Here is a 21334-nt window from a genome sequence, read left to right as displayed (position 1 = left end):
GGAAATAAAGGTAATAGAAAATATTTGTTATTATTCAAAGACCCTGCTGCATGGGAGTACTAATTACAATTCTGACCTGAGAAAGTGGAGCAAAAGAAGAAAAACAGAGCCCAACGGAAGAAGGCCTTTAACAAGGCTGGAGTGAGAACGATGTATACAATTGGATATAATCAAGACTCAGAATGGAGGACGGTGCCAGCCAGTCACTGGAACCACCGAGGACCAACTGCGAGCAACATCGAGCTGGAAAGGAGGATGCTCTCATCAAGGTCTGTTCTGTCTCTCCCCCTTCCCACCATCCCAACCTGGTCCAGGCTCCACCTCCTCACATGGTTAGTGTGACATATTTTAACTGGTTACCTGTCTCCTCCCCTCCTCCTTGTCTGACCCCCTGTGCACAAAACCCTGTCTTCAGATCCCTTCTTTTCTTGGTATGCACCTCTTCCTTGGAAGATCATATGCATGGGCATGGCTTCAACAGAGCAAAAGAAGCCCAGGACTGCTGTGCTAGCCCCACCTCTCCACTGAGCTCCACGGTGGCATTTGCGATTGTCACTCAGACTTTTCTTCATGGAATTCCACTGCATCTCAAGCCTCAAAGGGGACAACTCCACATCTGAATTCAGCAAGCCTCCTGCAAAACCGCTTCCTGTATTATAATGCTCTTCCTACCCTGACTGCTAATGAGTTATCTACATTATTGCCATCACCCATTAGGCCACAAAATCCTCATTTTCCTCATTAATTTTCTAAAATTATTTTTACAAGACTTAACACAGTGCTTGGCTCAGATTAGTCGCTTGAAAAACCTGGCCAAAACTCAATTTGAACCTAGGCTCCTGTCAATCATTCTTACCTCTGCGTCACAATGGCCTTCTCTTGCCAGAATTTATACATTTTTCATTGTCTGTAACACCTATAAAATCTATAATATCTATTGCTTTTATTTGAATATATCGTAGCTCCAAATTTAGATGATAGGTTATTAAAATACACAAGCCATGTCTTCTTTCTTAAAACTCCTTCATGATAATGATGTAAAAATAGATACAATTATTTATGCTTTTACTGCTATAAAAATTGAAATTAGTTTAGTTCTGAATGAATTCCAAAGAATGATCAACAGGCTAAAAAAGAGAGGAAAGGGATCTAGAAATTCTGAAATTCTAACATTTTCTCAACTTACTTTTCATATATCAACTATCTCCTTTTCAGTCAAGAAACCTCATTCTGTTAGGGAAGAAGAAAAATTTGAAGAAAATAAGGTTTGGGGACATAGATGATTTAGGTCTGACTTGAAGGCACTTGAGTGCAGTTGAGGGAAGAAGGAAAAGCAGTGCCAGCTTGCATACCTGAAGATCATGGAGCTTTGCCTCCAGAACTTTGCTGTCCCCAGTTCTATCTGATGATTCCTTTGCTGCTGCCTTTATTCCAGAAAACCACTCTTGAAATTCCTGCATAGACTCTTTGGAAAGTAACGAAAGTAAGAAATACATCCAAAACATTGAAAGAGCTTCCAGGATGACCACAATGAATTAATTCTGGCCTTCAGCCCATTGCATCTTGCCTTACAACATATTCCAGAAAGAAAACAACAACGATAATAATATAGAATATAATACAGTATGATCTATCATCATGACTGTTCATGGTAGAATTGAGAAATTATCAAAGATATAAGACTGAAAAGAAATTCGTATTCCTGACACGTGTGATTTCCCATTGTGTTTCTTTCTTTCGGTAAAGAAAGATAATTGCCTGATTATGTCAGATTCAGCAACGCTCTAGAGGCGTTAAAGCCATTCCTATGGCAAAGGGAAGAACCATCTCCTCTGCCCACCACGCTGACTTAGAGCATCTTACATCCACACCAGAGCAGAGGCACAACTGTGTGGGAGGCCGAGTCAGGGACACATGACCAGCAATTTCCTGAATTACGTGGCTGAATTTCACAGCCTCTCCTAAGATCCAAGTTTACCGTGTCACTTCATCATAGCGGTGGGACTCCTTTTCCACATAAATGAGCCCTACATACAAAATCAGATGGAGTTCAGATTCCTCAAGATGGCAGACTCCTACTCTCTTAAGGAGAAAAAGGAAGAATTCTGAGTATGGTGAGAGCCCAACCACAACAATTTGATTGCTCAAATCTCACCACACACACAAATTTAAAACGCTACTCTTGTGGAAAGTTTTCTGGCAGTTTCTAGGCAGCATTTGGTTTGGACCGTGTCTTGTAAACAAACTATTCACGCTAAGACCTGTCAGAGCTCACCATTGAAGTGTTCTTCCAGAGACTCCTGAAGGCTGGCCTGTGTCTTGGAGCAGGACTGGCTCACAGCCTCGTGTCTCTTTATCAGCCCCGTCACCGCACTGCCCAGGCTCTCCAGCTCCGCTGAATGGTATTTGCGGCACAAGCTATTGAGATTTTCTTGGGTGGAACTGATGCTGCTTTGCTGACTTTGAAGTTCTTTTTGTATTTCCTACAGAATAAAAATATGCCGTGAAGGATATTCATCACATTCAAGAGAAATATTCCATATACTCCACTCTGGAATGTTTTTTGGAAATTGATGTTGTTGAAATCCACTCAATAATGTATATATTTTTGTCGGACTTCTTTTTTTTTTTTTTGAGTATTTGTGATAGATTTGTGTTGATTCTTTCAGAATTTTGCCCAGTTCTCCTCGGGAACAACTGCGAACACTGTTGAGAGGTAGCTAGGATTTGGGTTATAGTTTAGGATTTCAAGCAAATTGAAAAGGTCTTTGTGGATTCCAGCCCAGGATCTTGGGTTTAGTTAGTCGATTAGAAGCTATTATATTAATGGAGTCACCCACCGATGTTCACATCTTCCATGGGCTACTTGGGCTTTGTTTCAGGATCACAGGCCACATCAAAAGCACCGGTAGTTAATTTTTAAAGTGTATGTCCTTAGTCTCAAGTACAGTAAGAAAATATGCTAAAAGAGCACAGAACACATATGTTGTTTTCTCAACCATTTTAAAAAAATATATCCCTCTCAGGATGAAAGCAGTCATGCTGACCAATAAAAGTAATTAAGTGATGAAAAACTACTAGGCATTCAAGCTTGAAAATGTGTAGAAATTCAAACAGTTCTTCTATAGGCTCCCACCTTTTTATTAAAAAAATATCTTAACAAGTATAACCTATGAGTAGGTCCTATAGCAATGCGTGCTTTCTGTTTTTAGAATATTTGTCTTTGGTTTCTTACCACCTGCATTCAGTGCTCCATCTGTTATTTGCTTTGCTGTCTCCTATATCATGAATTAGTTGGTTTGGTGTTAACATGGGTAATTGAGAACAGAGGTTACATTTTTATTACAGTCACCGAAAAACAGGAGAACTAATATTAGTATTGAAGTGTAAACACTTAGTGACAGTTTATGACTTACCTTCACTTTTTTCAATCCTTCACAAGTCTCAGTTCGGGCACAGTTCATCAACGATTCTTCTAGTTTTGTCAGCCAGGTTGCAATGTCATTAATAAACTTCTCCACTTGTGCACTCTGAGAGGTGAACTCTTTCAAGGTTCCTTTTGCTTCTTCAGTAATTTCTTTGGCATGCTCCAGTTTCTGCCTTAAGTCAGCTTCTATAAACTAAACATAAAGTAAGATTGCATTAAAATCTGTGAAGACCAGAGCACTCATTCAGTAGGATTCCGTTCACGTGCAGCTTAACTGTAAAAATCGCAGAAGCCTAACGATGGATGCTAATTCAACTTTTCTAAGAAGGAAAATCAGTGGGTACAAGTTGCCGAATATCTTAGGTAATGGGAAAATGGAAAGAGTGAAGATTACCGTTAACACTGGACTTTTTAAAGGGGAAGCTTTGACTGAGGTTCCAGGGAATCCACGAGATCCCGTTTCAAAAGCAGAGCCAGACTTACACAGAGTAACCAAGCTGAGGACCAAAAAGCTGTTCTTCATTCTCCCTGGAAATACACACTTTTCGCCCTGAAGTAGTCGCTACTTTGAACAAACACCACATGGGGATTTTATAATGAAGCAATGTCACTTTTGTCTCCTGTTTAAAATATTCGGTGAGGCTGGTTCTTCTCTCCTCCCTGGGTGATTGATTTTGGGAGGGGCCTGAACTTCTCTGGCCCCACGCGTAATAATAAAAGGACTTATAATCCTGACCGACTGCAAAGCAGTTTCAATTCCTCAGTTAGAACACCTAGTCCCATTTAATAATCAAAACTTTGAACTGAAAGCTAAGACGTTTTTTCCTATCCTCAGCTCAGACCAGCTGCAAACAGGAAGCCTCCAGTGGGGAAAGGGGCCAAGTGCCTTTTTTTGTCTTTCTTCACATTCTTTCTACTCCCTGCCTTTCTACAGCCTCTGACCCCTGCAGGTTTGGACAGGCAGGAGGTGGGTGACCACTCCTGGGAGCTGGCATCTCTGCTCTCCGGGCCGGGTGACAGTTTACACTCACTTCTCTCACAGGCTTCGTGTGTGGGGTTTTCTGAGGCTTCCCTCACTGCTGCCACTTCCCGCTGATGTCCCCTAGATGCGGGCAATACAGTCCCATCTGGCTCTTCATTTTCTCCTGGTGCCGCCTGTGGGCATCTCTTTAATTCCTAGCTGCCGAGGCCTGTTCATCCCCCCAGAAAGCCTTCTTAGGTACCTTGAGATGCACACAAGTAATGCTCTCCTCCTCCTTTCCTTTCATAATTCATTTCTGGGCCAGAGGTCACACGCTGGCATTTCATCCCAGATGACTCTGGGATGCAGGCCACTCAAAACAATCATTTCTCCTTTGGCAGATACATCAGCAGTCAGCCAGCCTGTCTCTCACCCTTAAGGTCTTACGTGGTGGGAGTTAGATACTAGACTCCTGTGTCTGCCAACTGCAGGGGGCATATGCCATGCTCTCTAGACGGTACCGTCAAAATCCTTCTCATTTTGAGGTAAGATGCAGGCGCCCCCATACTTCCTCCATGAGTATAGGTGGGGTGTGTGTGTAAGAGAGAAACCGGAGAACAACAGAAGCTCTCTCTCAAAACCCTGCCTCCATCTTCACTCTGGCAAAGTCCAGCTGTTACCCGCTTATGCCCTTGATATGCACAAGCTCTCCTTTTCAGTTCTGTGGATGACCAGCATCGCTTTTGCCTATTCTTGCTTCAGGTGAAACTTCTAACCTTCTGGTACAAGTATATCATCCACCAATGATACTAACTGATAGATACACAGCCTTGGGTCAGAGCAAAAGTATAGGTGATCCAACAAGATTGACTTGTTAGCAAGAAACAGTAGATAAAGAAGAAATAGGAAGACAGACAATGAGGGCAGCAACAAATAGAGAGCTTAAAGTAATGAGTCAGAACCCCTGGCCCCAAGCCCGGTGCTGGCTGCTCCCAGGCTCCCTCACTGAAGCCGCCCAGTTTGCCTGGTCAGACCTGGTCTGCCTGGCCTGTCTCCTGGTACCTGTGGATGTGCGCCATCTAAAGGGCCTTGAAGGGAGATCTGTGATCGTGGTCCCTCCAAACGCCATTACTCAGTAGATGGATTAGAAAAATGTCAATAAGAATATCAATATTCATAAATGTGGTTTCTGTTTCTGTCTAGGCTTAAGATGGTCCATGAGGCAAGTTGGATGCTACCACTTCCAAAATTTAGTAAGGAAAAAAGGAACTAATCTTATTATAATATTTGAGTTGGAAATATGCTATTAATACTAGCACAAGGAATTCTAAAAATGTTAATATTTTAACCCCCATATCTGATAACGTCTATGTGCTTGCTTGGAATTACTACAATGATAACAATAAGAATATACACGCACATATACATATACATGTAAATAAATACATAAAGTGTGTATATATATATATATATATATATATATATGGACATATATATACACTTTTTTGAGAGTGTATAGTATATAGAGTTATTACAAACTTGATTGAGTGCTTACCTGAAGATCTGGTGGTGTTTCTGGATTTTTAGTTAATTCTTTAAGATCATTAACTTTGGAATGAAGTTCTTCTAATCTCAATGCTCTCTTTTTAACTTCAGACTGCAAAATAAAAGACAAAGGGGAAAAACATAACTAATCAAAACACTGACATGTTATACTTGGCATTTAATAATTTCAAGCATTAACTCTGTCAAAAAGCCCCAACTTTAACCCAGGGTAAAAAAAGCAAAACAAAACAAAAAACAAAAAACTAAAACTAAAACTCTGCTTCATTTTCTGAGGACTCTCATTATTTGTGAACGTGTAAAAATGTCACCATTAACATTCACTGGGAATGTGAGGGAGTATGCAGAACTTTCTTTCTTCCTACTCTCTTTAATTGGAAAAAAATGCTCCCGGAAAAAATTAAACATTACCCGAAAGTCTTGAGACAGCGGGGATTTTCAACAGACTAACTGTCGTTTATTTATTAGCATTAATATCATTGGCTAGTATGGCAGCATTAAAGTCTTGAGAAAGCATTTCAAAACAAATACACATCAGGAGTGCCTCTTAATTACTGTAGACTATATGTAATATAGAAGAAATACTTCAAATACAAATTTAAAGGGTGGTTAAATAGAAATCAGGTTAATTAGGAAATTGACATCTAACATTTTGACTTTTGTCTTTTTTTTTTTTTTTTTTGGCACCAACACTAACACAAGAAGAAGAAAGAATAATCAATCATTATGGAACAAATTAGGTGCTTGGAAACTTCATTAGTTATCTGGGCCCATGAAGGAACATTTTTTTTTTTTAACATCTTTATTGGAGTACAATTGCTTTACAATGGTGTGTTAGTTGCTGCTGTATAACAAAGTGAATCTGCTACACATATACACATACCCCCATATCCCCTCCCTCTGAACTTTACTTTTTTTTTTCCAGTGGTTTGTTTTCTTTCTTTCTTTTTTTTAAATTGAAGTATAGTTGATTTACAGCATGGTGTTAGTTTCAAGTATACAGCAAAGTGATTCAGTTATACACAAATATATATCTATTTTTTCCAGATTCTTTTCCCTTATAGGTTATTTTTTTTTTTTCATAATAATGCAGTTGACAAGAAAATTAGTTATTTCTGAGATATACATTTTAAAGTAATAACTAGGATTATTACTTATAACATTATACCAGAACATATAAGATTTTTAGAAATTTCATGTAATGTCTGAAACATTTATATTAACATATTTCCATACATATTTCCATACAAATACAAATATAAGATTTTTAGAAATTTCATGTAATGTCTAAAACATTTATATTAACATATTTCCATACATATTTCCATACAAATACAAATATAAGATTTTTAGAAATTTCATGTAATGTCTGAAACATTTATATTAACATATTTCCATACAAATAACCCAATAAAAGTTTAGTATTAGTTGTTTTGTTTGTTTTTTTACACTGCAGGTTCTTATTAGGCATCAATTTTATACACATCAGTGTATACGTGTCAATCCCAATCGCCCAATTCAGCACACCACCATCCCCACCTCACCGCAGTTTTCCCCCCTTGGTGTCCATATGTCCATTCTCTACATCTGTGTCTCAACTTCTGCCCTGCAAACTGGCTCATCTGTACCATTTTTCTAGGTTCCACATACATGCATTAATATACGATATTTGTTTTTCTCTTTCTGACTTATTTCACTCTGTATGACAGTCTCTAGATCCATCCACGTCTCAACAAATGACTCAATTTCGTTCCTTTTTATGGCTGAGTAATATTCCATTGTATATATGTACCACAACTTCTTTATCCATTCGTCTGCTGATGGGCATTTAGGTTGCTTCCATGACCTGGCTATTGTAAATAGTGCTGCAGTGAACATTCGGGTGCATGTGTCTTTTTGAATTACGGTTTTCTCTGGGTATATGCCCAGTAGTGGGATTGCTGGGTTATATGGTAATTCTATTTTTAGTTTTTTAAGGAACCTCCATATTGTTCTCCATAGTGGCTGTATCAATTTACATTCCCACCAACAGTGCAAGAGGGTTCCCTTTTCTCCACACCCTCTCCAGCATTTGTTGTTTGTAGATTTTCTGATGATGCCCATTCTAACAGGAGTGAGGTGATACCTCATTGTAGTTTTGATTTGCATTTCTCTAATAATTAGTGATGTTGAGCATCTTTTCATGTGCTTCGTGGCCGTCTGTATGCCTTCTTTGGAGAAATGTCTATTTAGGTCTTCTGCCCATTTTTGGATTGGGGTGTTTGTTTCTTTGATATTGAGCTGAATGAGCTGTTTATATATTTTGGAGATTAATCCTTTGTCCGTTGATTCATTTGCAAATATTTTCTCCCATTCTGAGGGCTGTCTTTTCGTCTTGTTTATGGTTTCCTTTGCTGTGCAAAAGCTTTGAAGTTTCATTAGGTCCCACTTGTTTATTTTTGTTTTTATTTCCATTACTCTAGGAGGTGGATCAAAAAAGATCTTGCTGTGATTTATGTCAAAGAGTGTTCTTCCTATGTTTTCCTCTAAGAGTTTTATAGTGTCCAGTCTTATATTTAGGTCTCTAATCCATTTTGAGTTTATTTTTGTGTATGGTGTTAGGGAGTATTCTAATTTCATTCTTTTACATGTAGCTGTCCAGTTTTCCCAGCACCACTTATTGAAGAGACTGTCTTTTCTCCATTGTATATCTTTGCCTCCTTTGTCATAGATTAGTTGACCATAGGTGCGTGGGTTAATCTCTGGGCTTTCTATCTTGTTCCATTGATCTATGTTTCTGTTTTTGTGCCAGTACCATATTGTCTTGATTACTGTAGCTTTGTAGTAGAGTCTGAAGTCAGGGAGTCTGATTCCTCCAGCTCCATTTTTTTGCCTCAAGACTGCTTTGGCTATTTGGGGTCTTTTGTGTCGCCATACAAATTTTAAGATGATTTGTTCTAGCTCCGTAAAAAATGCCATTGGTAATTTGGTAGGGATTGCATTGAATCTGTAGATTGCTTTGGGTAGTATACTCATTTTCACAATGTTGATTCTTCCAATCCAAGAACATGGTATATCTCTCCATCTGTTGGTATCATCTTTAATTTCTTTCATCAGTGTCTTATAGTTTTCTGCATACAGGTCTTTTGTCTCCCTAGGTAGGTTTATTCCTAAGTATTTTATTCTTTTTGTTGCAATGGTAAATGGGAGTGTTTACATTAATTTGTGTGCATTAATTTTGTATCCTGCAACTTTACCATATTCATTAATTAGCTCTAGCAGTTTTCTGGTGGCAGTTTTAGGATTCTCTATGTATAGTATCATGTCATCTGCAAACAGTGACAGTTTTACTTCTTCTTTTCCAATTTGTATTCCTTTTATTTCTTTTTCTTCTCTGATTGCCGTGGCTAGGACTTCCAGAACTATGTTGAATAACAGTGGTGAGAGTGGACATCCTTGTCTCGTTCCTGATCTTAGAGGAAATGCTTTCAGTTTTTCACCGTTGAGAATGATGTTTGCTGTGGGTTTGTCATATATGGCCTTTATTATGTTGAGGTAGGTTCCCTCTATGCCCACTTTCTGGAGAGTTTTTATCAGAAATGGGTGTTGAATTTTGTCAAAAGCTTTTTCTGCATCTATTGAGATGATCATATGGTTTTTATTCTTCAATTTGTTAATATGGTGTATCACATTGATTGATTTGCGTATATTGAAGAATCCTTGCATCCCTGGGATAAATCCCACTTGATCGTGGTGTATGATCCTTTTAATGTGTTGTTGGATTCTGTTTGCTAGTATTTTGTTGAGGATTTTTGCATCTATATTCATCAGTGATATTGGTCTGTAATTTTCTTTTTTTGTAGTGTCTTTGTCTGGTTTTGGTATCAGGGTGATGGTGGCCTCATAGGATGAGTTTGGGAGTGTTCCTTCCTCTGCAATTTTTTGGAAGAGTTTGAGAAGGATGGGTGTTAGCTCTTCTCTAAATGTTTGATAGAATTCACCTGTGAAGCCATCTGGTCCTGGACTTTTGTTTGTTGGAAGATTTTTAATCACAGTTTCAATTTCATTACTTGTGATTGGTCTGTTCATATTTTCTATTTCTTCCTGATTCAGTCTTGGAAGGTTATACCTTTCTAAGAATTTGTCCATTTCTTCCAGGTTGTCCATTTTATTGGCATAAAGTTGCTTGTAGTAGTCTCTTAGGATGCTTTGTATTTCTGCGGTGTCTGTTGTAACTTCTCCTTTTTCATTTCTGATTTTATTGATTTGAGTCCTCTCCCTCTTTTTCTTGATGAGTCTGGCTAATGGCTTATCAATTTTGTTTATCTTCTCAAAGAACCAACTTTTAGTTTTATTGATCTTTGCTATTTTTTTCTTTGTTTCTATTTCATTTATTTCTGCTCTGATCTTTATGATTTCTTTCCTTCTGCTAACTTTGGGTTTTGTTTGTTCTTCTTTCTCTAGTTTCTTTAGGTGTAAGGTTAGATTGTTTACTTGAGATTTTTCTTGTTTCTTTAGGTAGGCTTGTATAGCTATAAACTTCCCTCTTAGAACCGCTTTTGCTGCATCCCATAGGTTTTGGGTCGTCGTGTTTTCCTTGTCATTTGTCTCTAGGTATTTTTTTATTTCCTCTTTGATTTCTTCAGTGATCTCTTGGTTATTTAGTAACGTATTGTTTAGCCTCCGTGTGTTTGTCTTTTTTACGTTTTTTTCCCTGTAATTCATTTCTAATCTCATAGCGTTGTGGTCAGAAAAGATGCTTGATATGATTTCAATTTTCTTAAATTTACTGAGGCTTGATTTGTGACCCAAGATGTGATCTATCCTGGAGAATGTTCCGTGCGCACTTGAGAAGAACGTGTAATCTGCTGTTTTTGGATGGAATGTCCTATATATATCAATTAAATCTATCTGGTCTATTGTGTCATTTAAAGCTTCTGTTTCCTTATTTATTTTCATTTTGGATGATCTGTCCATTGGTGTAAGTGAAGTGTTAAAGTCCCCCACTATTATTGTGTTACTGTCGATTTCCTCTTTTATAGCTGTTAGCAGTTGCCTTATGTATTGAGGTGCTCCTATGTTGGGTGCATATATATTTATAATTGTTATATCTTCTCCTTGGATTGATCCCTGGATCATTATGTAGTGTCCTTCCTTGTCTCTTGTAACATTCTTTATTTTAAAGTCTATTTTATCTGATATGAGTATAGCTACTCCAGCTTTCTTTTGATTTCCATTTGCATGGAATATCTTTTTCCATCCCCTCACTTTCAGTCTGTATGTGTCCCTAGGTCTAAAGTGGGTCTCTTGTAGACAGCATATATATGGGTCTTGTTTTTGTATCCATTCAGCAAGCCTGTGTCTTTTGGTTGGGGCATTTAATCCATTCATGTTTAAGGTAATTATCGATATGTATGTTCCTATGACCATTTTCTTAATTGTTTTGGGTTTGTTTTTGTAGGTCCTTTTCTTCTCTTGTGTTTCCCACTTAGAGAAGTTGCTTTAGCATTTGTTGTAGAGCTGGTTTGGTGGTGCTGAATTCTCTTAGCTTTTGCTTGTCTGTAAAGCTTTTGATTTCTCCATCAAATCTAAATGAGATCCTTGCCGGGTAGAGTAATCTTGGTTGTAGGTTCTTCCCTTTCATCACTTTAAGTATATCATGCCACTCCCTTCTGGCTTGCAGAGTTTCTGCTGAGAAATCAGCTGTTAACCTTATGGGAGTTCCCTTGTATGTTATTTGTCGTTTTTCCCTTGCTGCTTTCAATAATTTTTCTTTGTCTTTAATTTTTGCCACTTTGATTACTATGTGTCTCGGCGTGTTTCTCCGTGGGTTTATTCTGTATGGGACTCTCTGCGCTTCCTGGACTTGGGTGGCTATTTCCTTTCCCATGTTAGGGAAGTTTTCGACTATAATCTCTTCAAATATTTTCTCTGGTCCTTTCTCTCTCTCTTCTCCTTCTGGGACCCCTATAATGCGAATGTTGTTGCGTTTAATGTTGTCCCAGAGGTCTCTTAGGCTGTCTTCATTTCTTTTCATTCTTTTTTCTTTAGTCTGTTCCGCAGCAGTGAATTCCACCATTCTGTCTTCCAGGTCACTTATCCGTTCTTCTGCCTCAGTTATTCTGCTATTGATTCCTTCTAGTGTAGTTTTCATTTCAGTTATTGTATTGTTCATCTCTGTTTGTTTGTTCTTTAATTCTTCTGGGTCTTTGTTAATCATTTCTTGCATCTTCTCAATCTTTGCCTCCATTCGTATTCCGAGGTCCTGGATCATCTTCACTATCATTATTCTGAATTCTTTTTCTGGAAGGTTGCCTATCTCCCTTCATTTAGTTGTTTTTCTGGGGTTTTTTCTTGTTCCTTCATCTGGTACATAGCCCTCTGCCTTTTCATCTTCTCTATCTTTCTGTAACTGTCACCCTTATAGGTTATTACAAAATATTGAGTATAGTATGTGTCTTGAAAGGAAGAATGAGCTTTAAAAAAAAAAGACAATTTTTTATACTCTGGTCAATGATGTACCACAAGCTCACATATGAAGGTAAAGTCATTTTACCTCAAATTCTTTCAGGAATTCTTCTGCTTTGAGGCTGTTATTCAGGTTGCTGATGCTTTTGGTCAGCTGTGGAACAGAATTGTTTGCCCATCCGTCGATCTCATCTTTACTTGTAAGTACATCATCCCAAATGGACAGGCCTACTCTCAGCCTGTCCATGTTTTCCTCAATTTTCTCTGATATCTGGGATAGAAAAGAGAGGCCATATCATTAAATCTGAGGCTTTCAGATGCTCTTTGCCCACCGAAGTATTAAATATGTCAATGCTTCCTTCATATTCTGACTGAAAAACAAAGTTTTACAAAAATTATTACAATCTAATTAGTGCTCCTGGCTCAAGTAAATGCTAACCATTACATAAAGTATTTCTGTCATTACAAGAGTTGATTGAATTTTGATTTTCATCTGTAAATTGGAAAACAATAACAGGTCTATTGCAGTCTACTATAATATAACTCACTCTAAGGTTTAATTTTATAGGATAGGAGTCTAGCTAGGGCAGTACTGTATTTATTTTTGAAAATGACACAATAAGCCCTTTTATTTGTAATGCTAAGATATAAAAATGTGCATAATTAGACTTGGACATATTTATAGAATAAGTAAATGCACAGGAGAACAACCTACTCTGCATGGTTAAAGTATTATTAGTATTACTGTTAAACAATCTTCCCATAATAAGAATACCATTTTAAAAGCGGAGGCAGATAAGGTTTTCTGAAGTCCCCAAATTATTTGATTATAATATGCAAACATCAATATCTAACTTCAGTAATTTAGCTTAAGTAAGGGAATCCACTGTAGGTTAAACTTCTGAACCTAAATATTGATAATAGGGGAGCGACAGAATCACAGGAATTATGAGCTGGAAAACAATGTAAAATATGTATGGATTGAGAGGTAGAGTTCCAGAGAGATCGAGTGACTTGTTGTACGGGAACGTAGCTAGCAAATGACAGAGCAAGAACTAAAAGCCAAGGATGTAAACTACAAGTCCAGTGCTTTTCAATGCACAATTATAGTCTTATTACTTTAAATTATTATCCATTATTGTTTAATATTCTGGAAGATGTATAAATTATACTTCTATTTTAACCATGATCCCAAGGTTTGGAAAAGAAAAACATTTAGAGTTATAAATATGTTATGATTGAGGCTATCAAATGAAATTCTAGAAAATCTGCCAATTTAACAAAATAAAGCAAATAATTTTTAACTATTTCTAAATTGTATGTGAACACTATTTAGAGTATCATTTTTTGAATTTAGCATTAAAAGTTAAAAAAGGAAGTCACATTCCCGAATAATCCTTGCCCAAAAATGTGACTGAGAAATGTGAATATATAAACTATTCATAGAATCCCAGGTGATGAGCTTACATCCAGCCATTTGTCCACAGTGCTTTCCATGTCTGTTTTCACCAAGATGAAATCACCACTGTGAATTTTCTTCAGCTCAGACAACAACTGTTTTCCTTTACTGGTAAAATCATCCAATTCTTTCTGTTTATTACACATTTCATTCTTGGCAGTTGCATGCTATGGACATAAATGTTTCCTTAATTAATAAAACAACCAGAGATATGTCAAGAATTTATAACCATTTGCCTCTAAGAAATTTAATTCATGGTTGACCTTATGCAGAAACCACTGGTAATAATGATCTATACAGATATATATAATTTTCTCGAATTGCTAGACTCCCAGGATATAAGTATTCCTAAAAAAAAAAGGTTGAGCTTGTCAGCATGAATTAGCTATATCTAAATATACTGACAAGAGTTTTATAGAGAATGCATTATGAGTAAAAACAAATCTACTTACAAAGTCTAATAAAATAAATACATCTTGAATTATTACCTTTGATAAAGCCCACTTAAGGTCCTCCTGATCTTTTACAGTAGTTCTGGTTGCAATCACATTGCTGGCATTTTCTAGGACTTTAGTTACAGCTGACTTCAAATTCTGATACTCTCTCATTAAGTCAATAAGTCCACAGCATAGACCCTGGCTGTAACGATTAAGAAAATACATCATTTATTGTCACATATCAGGATAGGGAAGAGTTCCCCCACGATTGGACCTGATATATAACTACATAAGGGTACTCTGATAAATGCTGGAATCAAGGGAAAACCTATTTCCACCTACTGATGCCAAAAGCATTCTGGCCAATCTGACTTAACCCTAATGTCCAAAATGTTCTCCATGAATGAAGAATCCACCTAGTCATTAAAACAAAATCTGTTAAATTTTTTAAAAAATTATCTGTGATTTAATTACTTCATAGTATGTGAGTTGAGGGGAAGGAAACCCACTCCTCCCAAAAAAACCCAAAAAACAAAACAAACAAAAAATACTGCTCAATAATTAAAGTACAGGGACTTCCCTGGTGGTACAGTGGTTAAGAATCCACCTGCCAATGCAGGGGACACAGGTTTGAGCCCTGGTCCAGGAAGATCCCACATGCTGCGGAACAACTAAGCCCGCAAGCCACAACTACTGAGCCCATGTGCCACGACTACTGAGGCCCGTGTGCCACAACTACTGAAGCCCACGCGCCTAGAGTCTGTGCTCCGCAACAGGAGAAGCCACTGCAATGAGAAGCCCGCGCACCACAGCGAAGAATAGCCCCTGATCACCGCAACTAGAGAAAGCCCACGCATAGCAACAAAGACCCAACGCAGCCAAAAATAAATAAATAAATAAATTTATTTTTTAAAAAAATTAAAGTACATATGAAATTTTCTTTTCCATTTCAAGAACACGAATTTTCATTAAATATGAATCCCCCAAGAATCGTCAAAATATAAGATAGTTTTTGTTCATAAGAGTAAAATGCCTTTGAGCAAACAATTCTTCATCCAGGAATTTTTCAAAAGAAAGAGGTGTGCACTAAGATTTGGGTAAAATTATATCCTTCACACCATTATTTGTAATAGGAGAAAACTTAGAAATAACCCAAATGTTAAAAATAGGCCAATAAGTGAATAAATTGTGATACATTCTTATGATTGAATACTGTGCAACCTACAACAAATCACAATTTAGGAGAATATTTAATAACATGGAATAAAGCTTTTGCAATATGGTTAAATTTTTAAAAGCCTATATTAATAGTCTACAGTATATAATAAAAAGCTTATGTATACGTAAAAAATTAAATATGAATGTTACAGATGCTTTATTTGTAGTCCCCCAAACTGGAAAGATCCCAAATATCCATCAGTTGGTGAATGGATCAACTGTGGTACACCTAGTAAATGGAATGTCATTCAGCTATAGAACTAGATTGGACTCTGTGGATACATATCACAATGTGCATTGAGCTAAGTAAAAGAAGGTATTTAACCAAGTGTAGTAAAAACTTATGTATACACCAAAAAATGAACGTGAGTGTTTAGATATGCTTTATTTACAATTGTCCAGACTGGAAAGAATCCATTTATGTGCGATTCTGAAAAAGATGATACTACAGAGACAGAAAAATGATCAATGGTTGCCAGGGATTGGGAGTGAGGGGAGGGATTGATGACAAAGAGACGTAAGGGAATTTTTTCAGGTGGTAGAACTATTACTGTGAAATTTGATAGTTGTGATATTTACACAACTGCATGAGTTTGTTAAACTTCTACAGTTTAAGGGTATACACTTAAAAGGGTGAATTTTACTGTATGTAAAACATACCTCAATTACAAACAAATACAACAAAATGAAAAAGAAAATCAGGGGTTAAGACTCTCCTGGTGGCACTTTGTAACTGTTGACAACTCTGGATTTTAAGCATCAAATTTTGTATGTAATTGTTATCTCAAGACAAGTTCCTCAACAAAGTTCTGTAGGACTAAATTTTTAACATTACTAAATAGACACAGAATACCTAAGTTGGCAAAAGATATTAAACGCTTGATCACACCAACGCAAATCAACAGGCAATGGCCCAATATCATAAATTAAGTAGAAAGTTAAAAACAAAAACTGAGAAGTTTTTTACTTACTTTTCATGAATTAGTTTTTTGGTGTCATCCCAGGTAACCTCTAAGCGGTTTATCTCCCTGTCGACTTCAGGTGCAAAGACTACATCTTTCTGAGCAATTTGCTTAGCTTTGTCTTTCAACCAACATAGTTCATGCTCATGAGAATTCAATTCATCTTCTAACTGATTGAAAACTCTCAACCTGCAAATTAAAATGTTATTTTATCATTAATTTACTAAAGGTAGTGAACTAGTATTTCCTTTCCATAAAGCATGCATATTGGTAGCTAGAAAAGTTTTTAACACAGCAATTCATGTATATCAACGGATAAAGATGTTTTTAAAGTTAACTTTACATAATTCAGACTGTACCTTAGAAAACATTTTAAGTCATTCTTACTATTCACCTTCAAACTGCTATTAAGTTTGTATTCTCTTTCTATTTTGCTTTGGTGGTATAAGAATTTTGACTAGGGCCGACATTGGAGGTAAAGTAGGTGAGTACTTACTGCAAGGTCATTGGTAAGAAATTCTTCTGGGGACTTCCCTGGTGGCGCAGTGGTTGAGAATCTGCCTGCCAATGCAGGGGACACGGGTTCAAGCCCTGGTCTGGGAAGATCTCACATGCCACGGAGCAACTAAGCCCGTGTGCCACAACTACTGAGCCCGCGAGCCACAACTACTGAAGCCCGCACGCCTAGAGCCCATGCTCCGCAACAAGAGAAGCCACCTCAATGAGAAGCCAGCACACCGCAACGAAGACCCAACACAGCCAAAAATAAAAATAAATAAAAAAGAAATTAAAAGAAAAAAAAAGAAATTCTTCTGTGCCATGAAGTTTGACTCATATTAATAGTAATATTTAAAAATAAAACTTTACCTACTTTTTGAAAAGATTACCACTAGAAAATGATCATGGGTTTTTTTGGTCCTTAATATATTAATATTTGAGTATTTGTAAAAAAAGTGGTCACAGAGAGGCAGCCACTGACTCTTTTAGTTCTTGCATTTTGGTATAGTGCTGACTACACGCATTATCCCATTTAATTCCCAAAGCAAAGCGGCCAGGAGCAGGCATTATCAAAATATCTCCATTTTATAAGAAGAGAGGTGATTTGCTCAAGGTCACCCAGTAACACATGAGTATGGTATGACTGGGATTTAATGATCAATCGATTCCAGGCAACATTTTCCGTAGCCTCTGTACAACCTTGGTGAGTTCAGCGTTGTGGGTACTGACGTGGCTCTCAAGCCCAGCCCAGGCCTCCTCCAGCAATTTTAGGATCTCCCGGTCTGCTGGAACTGAGCCTCCGAGGAAGGGCCACGCAGCACCAATCCTACCGCTTATTTCCTGGGTGAGTCATTTGCTCCTTTGCCACACTTGGCTCCTCCTTCTACCCTTACTCTGGAGGCCATTTTTCCTTCCCAAATTTTATTCCCTTTTGTAAATTTATTGCTAAACTAGTCAGATAGCTTATTGCCCATGAGGCATATAACCTCAGGAGTCATTATCACCTAACCAAAGCCTTAGCTTGATGTTTGATTCTGGTTAAAAGGAAGCAAATGGCAATGACTGTGGCAGGGTCAATATAATCTTTATCAATTATGGGCGCCTTAGCGTGAACGCATTTCTGCTGTTTCTTTGCCCCCTGAAAAATGGAAGAGAAAGCGATGCTGAGAAGATGAGTGGGGAGAAGTTCTACTGAGAAGGGAAAAGAAGGTTGAAAAGACCGCTATAGTAAAAAATCACTTCTCAAATTTACTGCAGAAAAATACCTTTGACCCACTAGCTTCTCTGTTAATCGCACCTGACAAAACCCCGACTTTGCTTAAACCCACTTCTCTGCATTCTCCACACCTCTAAGCAAACAGGTAAAAGTAGTGGGGGAGAACCACTTTGCCAGGCTGTTTGGTTCCCCTTCAAGTGAATGAATACAAATCTCAAATGGCAGCTTATCACTTACCAAGCACCAGAGGCTTCATTCCCATTTCTCCCTACGTTTTCTCCCCACAACTTCCCGTCACTCACTCTCAACTAAAGACCTCACTCCAGTCCTTTCTGAGAGGCTAGAAGCCCCCGGGAAAAATTACTTCATATTTTCCACCAGAGATACAAATCTACTTCACTTTCTTTCTCCTCTGCCTTTCATTCTTGTTACAGAAGATGAGTCCCTTCTTCTATCAGTTAAAAACTGCTTAAAAATAGATGACATGATCAATATACTCTATTGTAAATAGAGTGGCTTATACATAGCTCTTAGGAAAGTCCTTAAGGAAAACAAGGAAATTTTAATACTTCTTAAGTGTTAAAATAGTCATGAATTTTATCCTCAAAATATTTTTTTTTGGCCACAAGGCATGCGGGATCTCAGTTCCCTGACCAGGGATCGAACCCGTGCCCCTGCAGTGGAAGCACAGAGTCTTAACCACTGGACTGCCAGGGAAGTCCCCTCAAAATATTTTTAAAATAAGTAGCTAAATCTGGTACTATCATAGTTTTGCACAAGAGTTCATTCCAGACCAAATAAAAAGTACACAAGACCACCGGCTTCCACGCAGTTTCCATTCACCTCTGTTGAAGCGCTTGGCGGGTTAGTTCTTTCAGCCGCTCTCTGTCAGTCCTTTCTTCGATGTCCTCGATGCTTTTCAGCAGCTCCTCTTTCTGCTCTTGGAAGGCTTTCTTCAATACCGCCAGGGCGTCTGCCTCACTCTGCTTGGTTCCCAGAAGGTTCTGGATCCTCTCTAATTCAAAGCAGAGATGATCAGCTGTAGTTCTGCAGGAAGTCCTCTGCTCAGAACTTCCACTTTTGAGATGGTATTGGGCTTTGGTAAGAAGGCCATCAAGACTGATGGCAGTAGATTCTAATGTTTTCACATCTCGGATAGCATCCTTGAGGTCCCTTTCTAATAAGTCAGACTGTTTCTTATTCATACTGTGGGTTGCTTCCACTGTTTGCCTCAGCCGGTGGAGAACCTCTGACAGAGAGGCATGGCCCTGCAGGAATTCGGCCAAGTGGGAGAGGGCAAGCTGCCGCCTCTCCACGACCTGGCTGGCCTCCTCAAACAGCTGGTAGCAGTCCTCCGCTTTGCCCTGCAGGAGGTGAAGGTCCTCAGCGTGGCCCAGAGCACCCAGCTTCGCTAGGTGACCCTGCAGACTCTGCAATTCTCCCTTTTTGCTCTCTACTTCTGCTGCATGGTCCTGGAAGAGGAGAGAGTTAGTTATTGATTCCCCAGATACACTGTTTTACCAACACAGATATCGTCAGGATTTGTGATGTCAAGATACATTTTAAATGCAGTGGATGGCATAAAGGTCAACTATGGCGAATCTTGTAGAAACATTTTAAAAATTTCTTTTGTTTTGCTTTGTTTATCTACATATTTCACATAAAGCATAACTCTCATTTGGAACTAATTCATTCCATGGAAAATAATTTCTTTGTGGATAGAAATAGTTAAAAGAAATTACAGATATCTATAATTATATACATATGTGTGTGTATACATACATCATACATATACATATATATCTTTTAAAATCTTCCAAATATTCAATTTCTTTTAACTATACATATGCCTACAATATAACTAAAATATATAGAGAATTAGTTCTATTTTAGAATTAATTATAATTTAGAATTATTAATATATGGAATTAGCTCTATTATATATAATGCATGTTATATATTTACATTGTAAATATTATAATAATTTATTTATATACAAATTATAATATTTATATATTAGAGCTAAGCTCTATTATATATAATACATATATTTATATTTTACCTATTATAATAATTTATTTATATACAAATTACAATATTTATGTATATATTAGAGCTAATTTTAACAGTTTGTAGGGAAGGAGTGTAAGGGACAGATGAACATTAACACCTGTTCAGAGGTAGTGAATAAGGCAGGTAGAAACCTGCACAAGTTTTAGCTGCCTTCTTTTTAAACAGATGTAGATTAACCAGGGTGAGCCTATTGTATAGGAAATTTGGCTAGCTCTCAGTAAATCTGGCTTAAAATCTAGCAGAGATTTACCAACGATCTCAGCATGGTTCCCATTAAAGACAAATCATCATCTGTCTTGATCTTGACCACAGTGGCCTGAATATTCTCTTCAGCTTGACTACTAAACTTTTGAGGGCTTCTTTGAGCATTTATGGTAGAAAATTTACAAATCCACTGTCTGCCCCTTTGCTATGTAAATTTTTTTAAAACCTCTGGCCAGCTTTACAACTCAGAATATCTTTCTCAAGGACAGGGGAGCCATCCCTTTGAAATGTAGGTCATCAAGTAAGACAGCATCCCTGACTCATTACAGGAATATATGACAAAGTACTTTTCCTTTGAGTAAAGCTAATTAGCAAACCCAGCACAGAGTCAGCACTCAATAAATATTAAGTGTTTTATTATTAAATATTGCTATAAGCTTCCTATGTAGCTTATCTCCAACTATCCCAATACTTGATGGTCAGTATCTGATTTTTTAAATGTTTTATTTTTTGATGCCTGGATAGATATTATGTATAAATTATAAATAAGGAAAATAAATCATAAATTTTAAATAACTTTCAGGCTAAAGAGTAATTCAGAAAAACTCTATCATTAAAGCATTGGAATTCAGTAGTAGTTTTCAGCATTGGAACAAAGCAAACGAAGCTAAAAAAAGGAACATTCTTATCACTTCACCCTACAAATCATTTGCTCCACTTTGAAGGAACAGTGTCTTAAGGTGGTTGCCTGTTTTATCTGAAGTAGCTTTATCTGTTTAATTTGTCTGTATAACACATTGCCTGGACCCATATGCTCAATTATTTAAACATTTGCATATTAATAAGAAGTTAAATTGCTGTCAAGTGTT

At 37.4% G+C, this 21334-nt stretch overlaps 1 protein-coding gene across 1 annotated transcript in view; it reads right to left on the bottom strand.

The window, feature by feature from the left end:
• Positions 1–21334, bottom strand: part of SYNE1 (spectrin repeat containing nuclear envelope protein 1) — a 361050-nt gene that overhangs the window by 249597 nt on the left and 90119 nt on the right. The window contains exons 37-45 of the mRNA XM_068550708.1: positions 19032–19660; positions 16484–16663; positions 14346–14496; positions 13866–14024; positions 12487–12669; positions 5944–6045; positions 3417–3620; positions 2276–2483; positions 1353–1465 (exon numbers count right to left, since the gene is read on the bottom strand). Of these exons, the coding sequence (XP_068406809.1) occupies positions 1353–1465; positions 2276–2483; positions 3417–3620; positions 5944–6045; positions 12487–12669; positions 13866–14024; positions 14346–14496; positions 16484–16663; positions 19032–19660 (1929 nt within the window). The remainder of the gene's footprint in view (positions 1–1352; positions 1466–2275; positions 2484–3416; positions 3621–5943; positions 6046–12486; positions 12670–13865; positions 14025–14345; positions 14497–16483; positions 16664–19031; positions 19661–21334) is intronic.

Source organism: Eschrichtius robustus, chromosome 9 (genome assembly GCF_028021215.1).
Source record: "Eschrichtius robustus isolate mEscRob2 chromosome 9, mEscRob2.pri, whole genome shotgun sequence".
NCBI lineage: Eukaryota > Metazoa > Chordata > Mammalia > Artiodactyla > Eschrichtiidae > Eschrichtius > Eschrichtius robustus.
The sequence above is the reverse complement of the archived record's forward strand: the minus strand, read 5'-3'. Positions and strand labels throughout refer to the sequence as shown.